The 7500-nt window shown below is 48.1% G+C and overlaps 2 protein-coding genes across 2 annotated transcripts in view; both read right to left on the bottom strand.

Annotated features, from left to right (window-relative positions):
• LOC114436585 (high affinity immunoglobulin epsilon receptor subunit alpha-like) overlaps nt 1–7500 on the bottom strand; it is a 10596-nt gene that overhangs the window by 2727 nt on the left and 369 nt on the right. The window lies entirely within an intron of this gene.
• LOC114436580 (high affinity immunoglobulin gamma Fc receptor I-like) overlaps nt 5698–7500 on the bottom strand; it is a 1900-nt gene continuing 97 nt past the window's right edge. The window contains exons 2-5 of the mRNA XM_028406907.1: nt 6683–6949; nt 6358–6603; nt 6121–6279; nt 5698–6025 (exon numbers count right to left, since the gene is read on the bottom strand). Of these exons, the coding sequence (XP_028262708.1) occupies nt 5913–6025; nt 6121–6279; nt 6358–6603; nt 6683–6949 (785 nt within the window). The 3' untranslated portion in view covers nt 5698–5912. The remainder of the gene's footprint in view (nt 6026–6120; nt 6280–6357; nt 6604–6682; nt 6950–7500) is intronic.

Raw genomic sequence — 7500 nt, 5'->3', positions numbered from 1 at the left:
CAGAGACACACAACACACATAGAGACACACAAAGACAACAAAGAGACAGAAGCAGACAGAAGATCACTACAAAGACACAAACCTCATGCAACCACAGAGACACAAAACCTCACAAAGACACACACCTTCAATCTAAAGCAGCAGTAGATGAGACAGAGGACACAAAGTCGTCCATGGGACCAGCTTCTATTTCATCATCCTGACCCTGTGACCCCAGCAGGTTCCAGAGTTCATGTCACTTGTGGGCAGCAGTGGCGCAGTGGTATAGCAGGGTTGTCCCGTAACCGGAAGGTTGGTGGTTCGATCCCAACTCCTCCCTAGTCACTGTTGTGTGTCCTTGGGCAAGACACTTTACCTGCATAGCCTCCAGTGTACTCACTGATTATTATTCACTCATTATTATTATTATTATTTAAATGTGTAAAACTACCGTCAGAAAACTTTGTGTGTTAAATGAACATGAGTTATGATCTGTCAGAGTTTAAACCGACTTCTAGGCCTCTGATTGGCTGTTTGGAACAACAACCAGCCCAGTGCATTCTGGGAGTTGTTGTATGGGTGTGACAAGTAAAGTGTCAGCCAGCAGGGGGCAGCACAGCAGCTTCAGTTGCACACTGATCTGACCTCATATCAAACATGTGGACACACACAGACACACACTGAACAACAACAGCACCTGTAACCCTGTCAGAGGCTCGGAATTTCCAGTGCGGAGGAAAAACTCACCACAACTTCACAGTTTTACAGTCTGTGTTCTTTAAAATGTCTGTCAGAGGGTTAAAGTGTTTTAAGTTTATGTCGGGCTGAATCACTGAGATGTGAGGGTTAATGTGAGAGGAAGTGTCCTCACAAAGACAGCTGAACCAGTGTGTGTGACAAAGACAGGAAGAGATCCACAGAGAGACACAAAAACAAACACAGCCTGTCCTCGCTCCCTGTCCACAGGACTGAAAGAACCAGGAGTGATGTTCACACCACAGACACAACTCACTGACAAGGACACACAAAGTGTTCACATGGTAACATCAGAGCCACAGGCAGCCCATGGAGAGAGGGACCAGACTGCACACTACATGGAGGAGGCACACACAGACACACAGACACTCACACAGACACACACAGATACACACATACACACACACACACACACACACAGACACACCCACACAGACACACACACAGAGACACACACAGAGAGACACACACACACATTGACACACACACACACACACACTGACACACACACACACAGACACACAGACACACTCACTGACACACAGACACAGACACACACACACAGACACACACACAGACACACACACACTGACACACACAGACACAGACACACACACACACACAGACACACACACACAGACACAGACACACACACACTGACACACACACACACACACACAGACACGCACACACACACAGACACACACAGACACACACACACAGACACACACACACAGACACGCACACACACACACACACAGACATGCACACACACACACACACACAGAGACACACACACACACACACAGACACACACACAGACACACACACACACAGACACACACATTGACACACACACACAGACACGCACACACACACAGACACACACAGACACACACACACAGACACGCACACACACACACACACAGACATGCACACACACACACACACACACAGACACACACACAGACACACACACACACAGACTGCTCTGTTCACAGCCGCTCTGTGAAACCACTTCCTCATTCAGGGTGGAGCAGCAGAAACTCCTCCATCTTGTTCTGTTGTTCAGCGTTTACTGAGCTGATGTTCACTCTGAATTATGAGTTATCACACTCATCAGTGTGAACTATGAAGCCACAGTAAGGTGACAGACAGAGATCCACAGAGCCACTCTGAGGTTCAGCATGCTGCAGAGTCCACATGTCAGGAAGACTCTATTAAGCCCAGGGGGTAGTTTGTTGGTGCTCCATGCGTCATTAGAAACAGGCTAGAAATATAAAATAAGGTCAAACAGGAATAAAAACAACATTCTAAATAAATACAGCTGTTTCATATGATCTACAGTTTACACTGCTGTTTATATTGTTGAACCCTGTGTGTGTTCTTCAGTAAAACCACTTCCTCTTTCAGCAGTGTGTGCTGCACCTCCTCCACCCTGTCCTCCATCTTAGACTGGCAGGTTGCTGCTGAACAGTAGAAGTCTGAGCATGTGTGGGTTCAGTCTCTGTAATGGAGAGTGTCTGCCTCTGAATGTGCTGTCAGCTGCTTTTAACCCTTTACACACTGTACAGACCCATCACTGGCTGCAGCAGGGTTAAAAACACAGCATGTCCTCGCTGAGTCTGATAACAGGGTCAGAGTCAGAGACTCAACAAATGACACATACAAACATATTGATCAGTGCTGATCAGCTTCTATGTGAACACATGTGTTTACAGGAACTGCTGACTTGTCTGAGGTTCAAACCGCTGCCAGTGTGTGTCTTCCTGTCACATGATCAGGGCTCAGTGTTCTCTATGAAGACACAACTCTGACATCAACATCCACCTTCACCTGATTCCCTCAGACTCACAGCAGGAGCTCAGGGGGGGTCCTGTGGGTCCAAACCTGTCCTCGCTCCCTGTCCACAGGACTGAAAGAACCAGGAGTGATGTTCACACCACAGACACAACTCACTGACAAGGACACACAAAGTGTTCACATGGTAACATCAGAGCCACAGGCAGCCCATGGAGAGAGGGACCAGACTGCACACTACATGGAGGAGGCACACACACACACACACAGACACACAGACACACACACACACAGAGACACAGAGAGACACACACACAGACACACACACACAAAGACACACACAGAGACGCACACACATACACAGACACACACACACACACTCTTCATGTTCAGAGGTGTGGTTGTGTGTCTGTCTGCTGTCTTTGTCGGTTTTGTATCACTCTGTGTGTCTTTTTGTGTACTTTAGTTTGTGTTATATTAGTGTTGTGTTTCTTTGTAGTCAGTGTGTGTCTGTGCTTCTTGTGTGTGTGCTGTTTGTCACAGTTTCAGGTCTGTTGATGAAAAGAATTCGAACACAGATGAAAATAAAAATGAGGATGTGAGCGTTGTCTTCTGGATCCGATCCCTTCACAGCTCCTCAAGGATGCTATTCCTCTGATCGGAGACTCTATATTAGGACAGATCAACTTGTCTCTGGGAACAGGATATGTACCACAGGCTTTTAAAACTGCTGTGATCATTCCGATACTTAAAAAACCTTCACTGGACCCGGACGTCCTAGGAAACTACAGACCGATCTCCAACCTCACCTTTAACTCCAAACTACTCGAAAGAGCTGTTGTAAGTCAGCTAAATGACCACCTGTGTAGTAACAGTCTGTTTGATGCTTTCCAGTCTGGTTTCAGAGCCCATCACAGCACAGAAACAGCACTGCTTAAAGTCACCAATGACCTCCTCATGGCATCGGACCGGGGTCTCGTCTCTGTACTCGTTCTACTGGATCTCAGTGCTGCCTTCGACACCGTAGACCATCGCATCCTGCTACACAGATTGGAACACGAGATCAGGATTACAGGAACAGCACTGCGCTGGTTTAAATCATATTTATCTGACAGATTTCACTTTGTTCATGCTAACGATGTTTCTTCCACAGGTACAAGGGTTAACCACGGTGTTCCACAGGGTTCTGTGCTCGGACCGATCCTGTTCACCCTCTACATGCTCCCTCTAGGAAACGTCATCCAGAAGCACGGCATAAACTTTCATTGTTATGCTGATGATACCCAGCTGTATTTATCCATGAAGCCTGAAGAAACGGAGCCGCTAGTCAGACTACAGGCGTGTCTAAAGGACATAAAGGACTGGATGTCCTCCAACTTTTTACTATTAAACTCGGACAAGACTGAGGTCATTGTTTTTGGACCGAAACATCTCAGAACTAGTTTATCAGATAATACTTTCTCTCTGGATGGAATTACTCTGGCCTCCAGTACGACTGTGAGGAACCTTGGAGTTATCTTTGATCAAGACATGTCATTTGTCTCTCATATTAAGCAGGTCTCCAGGACCGCTTTCTTTCACCTGCGTAATATTACTAAGATCAGGAGCATCCTCTCTCAGAGTGATGCTGAAAAGCTCATCCATGCTTTTGTCACTTCAAGACTGGACTACTGCAACTCTTTATTGTCAGGATGTCCACATTACTCCATCAACAGTCTGCAGCTGATCCAGAACGCAGCAGCTAGAGTTCTGACAGGAAGCAGCCAAAGGGATCATATCTCTCCTGTTCTAGCGTCTCTTCACTGGCTCCCAGTGGACTCAAGAATACACTTCAAGATCCTTCTTCTAACCTACAAGGCTCTTCATGGACTTGCTCCATTGTGTCTGCAGGACCTGATTGTACCATATGTTCCTAATAGGACACTCAGATCTCTGAGTGCAGGTTTACTTGTAGTTCCTAGGATTCATAGAAGTAGAATGGGAGGACGAGCTTTCAGCTATCAGGCACCGCTATTATGGAACCAGTTACCAATCTGGGTCCGAGAGGCAGACACTGCCTCCACCTTTAAGACTAGACTTAAAACTTTTCTGTTTAGTAAGGCGTACAGTTAGCCTTAGACCTAGTGTGTAGCACAGCTATGCTGCTCTAGGCCTACGTTGTCGGGGGCACAAACATGATCCACTGAGCAGTTTCCCTCTCACCCTCTAACCTCTCCTTTTCTCTCCTTAGTCTGGCTCACACTGGTCTCAAGACCTGGATGATGACCTGCAGTCCGGCCCGTGAAGTCTCTCTTGCTCTACGTTGTCGGGGGGCACAAACACGATCCTCTGAGCACCCTCTGACCTCTCCTCCACTCTCCTTAGTCTGGATCATACTGGGTAATATCGTCTCATAATCTGTGTTAACTGTCTTCCTTGTAGTTCTGTGCCTCGCTCTCGCTCTCTCTCTTTGCAGGTCTCAAGACCTGCATGCTGACCTGCAGTCTCTCCTGTGCTCATCGACTTCACTAGCCCCTGCTGCTCATCTTTACTATCAAATTACTATTCCTACTTATGGACCGACGATATATATAGATATCTATTACAATATATCACTGTTTCATCTTGCTGTCATGTTTGCTCTGTACTGTACCATGTTTGTATCATGTTTGCTCCTCTCTCTCTCTCTCTCTCCTTCATCCTCTCTCTCTCTCTCTCTCCTTCATCCTCTCTCTCTCTCCTTCCTCCTCTCTCTCTCTCTCTCTCTCTCTCTCTCCCTCATCCTCTCTGACTAGCAGCAGGACTGGTTCCCCCTTAAGTTGACGGGTCCTGCTCAAGGTTTCTTCCTCTTAAAGGGAGTTTTTCCTTGCCACAGTGCTCTTAGGGGGGTTCCTGTGAAGCGCTTTGAGACAATGTCTGATTGTAATATGCGCTATATAAATAAAACTGAATTGAATTGAATTGTTTGTGTGTTTGTGGCTGCTGTTCACACATTAAAGTGTTTCCTGGTAGGACACACACAAAGAGTACACACACTGCAGAAAGTGTGTGTGTGAATAGTTCAGTTTCAGTGCTCAGACCTGCACCTCTGAATCCAGACTGATCCAGATGCTTCACAAATAAACACAATTTAACACAAACACACAGGAAGCACCAACACACAGCAGCTGCTCAGTGCAGCGTTTATTGTGGGTCCTCTGCAGAGACAGGAAGTAGAAATATTCACACATCTGTTTCTGTAAGAAGACAAACATGTCCAGCTGTCCTCAGAGAGAAGACCAGAGGACAGGTCCTGATGTTCCAGTCAGACCTCTGTACGGTGGCCCTGTTAGGACATCTCACAGTGGATATATCCACTACACACAGACACACAGCAGGGGGCGCTAAAGCTCTCTGACTCAGAACTGATGCTCCGTGGTGACAGCAGAGATGACGTCATCATGCTCATCATCCAATCCCTGCTCAGTGAGGGTGGGCGGGGCTGTCTCCATGGAGACGGGCAGGTCTTTTCCTGCAGTCAGAGCAGGTCAGAAAGAACATGGATCAAGAGATTGATTAGTTTATTGATTGATTGATTGACAGGTCAGTGATTGATCAGAGTGTTACCTCTGTGTCTATACAGAGACACCATGAGGACAGTGGAGACGAGGTACGGACAGAACATCACCAGGTGGAGGACCACTCTGAACACCAGCTGGAGGAAGACAGGGGGCGGAGCTGAGAGAGTGGTTGTTGTTGTTGTTGTTGTTGTGGTCGGGGGTCTCCCTGAAATGATCAAACATCAGAGTGACTCTGTGAACGTTGAGACCTGCTGCAGAGACACAGACAGGTGGAGCTCCTCACCTGTGACAGAGATCCAGCTGGGTGGAGACTCTCCATGACCGCTGATGTCACAGCTGTAGAGGCCTTCATCAGAGCTGGAAACATGGAGGATGGTCATGTGACCTGCAGGCTGAGTGCTGAGGAGGGAGCCATCTTTATAGAAAGCAGCTGGGAGGGTGGAGGCAGGGGGCCTTGTTGTACAGGTCAGAGTGACGGGGTCTCCCTCCATCACAGGGAGGACAGGACTCTGCAGGATCACTGCTCCACCTCCACACAGAGACACACTACAGCATTTCATGCAGACACACACAGCTTCATCAGCACTGAGTCCACAGGCTCATCTTACCAGAGACAGTCAGGTTGATGCTGCTGCTGGTCTGTCCCTGTCTGGACTCACACCAGTACACTCCACTGTCCCCGGGGACCACGTAGCCCATCTTACAGGAAGAACCAGCTGGTTCTCCAAACCCATCTTGTCCACACTGAGACACCTGTCCTCTGGTGGTGTTTCTCCTCAGAGTCCATCCAGCAGAGCTGTCGTCCTCCTCACAGCTCAGAGACACAGAGTCTCCTCTAAACAGCTGAGAGCTGCTGGGACTCACCTTCAGACCAGCTGTGAGGACAGAGAGGACACAACAACAGTGTTGATGCAGTCAGACAGAACCAGAGACAGAAGACCTGCACTCACCTCCGTCTGTCCAACAGCACAGCAGAGAGGACACAGCTGGACAGAAATGAGACAGTGAGACACGTCTGTCAGCAAGTACACACAGAGACACACACACACAGACAGACAGACACACACACACACAGACAAACACACACACACGCACACAGACACACACACGCAGACACACACAGACAGACACACACACACACAGACACACACGCACACACACACAGACACACACACGCAGACACACACACACACAGACACGCACACAGACTGACACACAGACACACAGACACACACACACACACGCACACACACACACAGACACACACAGACAGACACACACGCACACACACACACACACACACAGACACACAGACACACACACACAGACAAACACACACAGACACACACAGACACACACGCAGACACAGACACACATACACACACACACAGACACACAAACACACACACACAGACACACACACGCA

Source organism: Parambassis ranga, chromosome 5, assembly GCF_900634625.1.
Source record: "Parambassis ranga chromosome 5, fParRan2.1, whole genome shotgun sequence".
NCBI classification, from domain to species: Eukaryota; Metazoa; Chordata; class Actinopteri; family Ambassidae; genus Parambassis; species Parambassis ranga.
The sequence above is the reverse complement of the archived record's forward strand: the minus strand, read 5'-3'. Positions and strand labels throughout refer to the sequence as shown.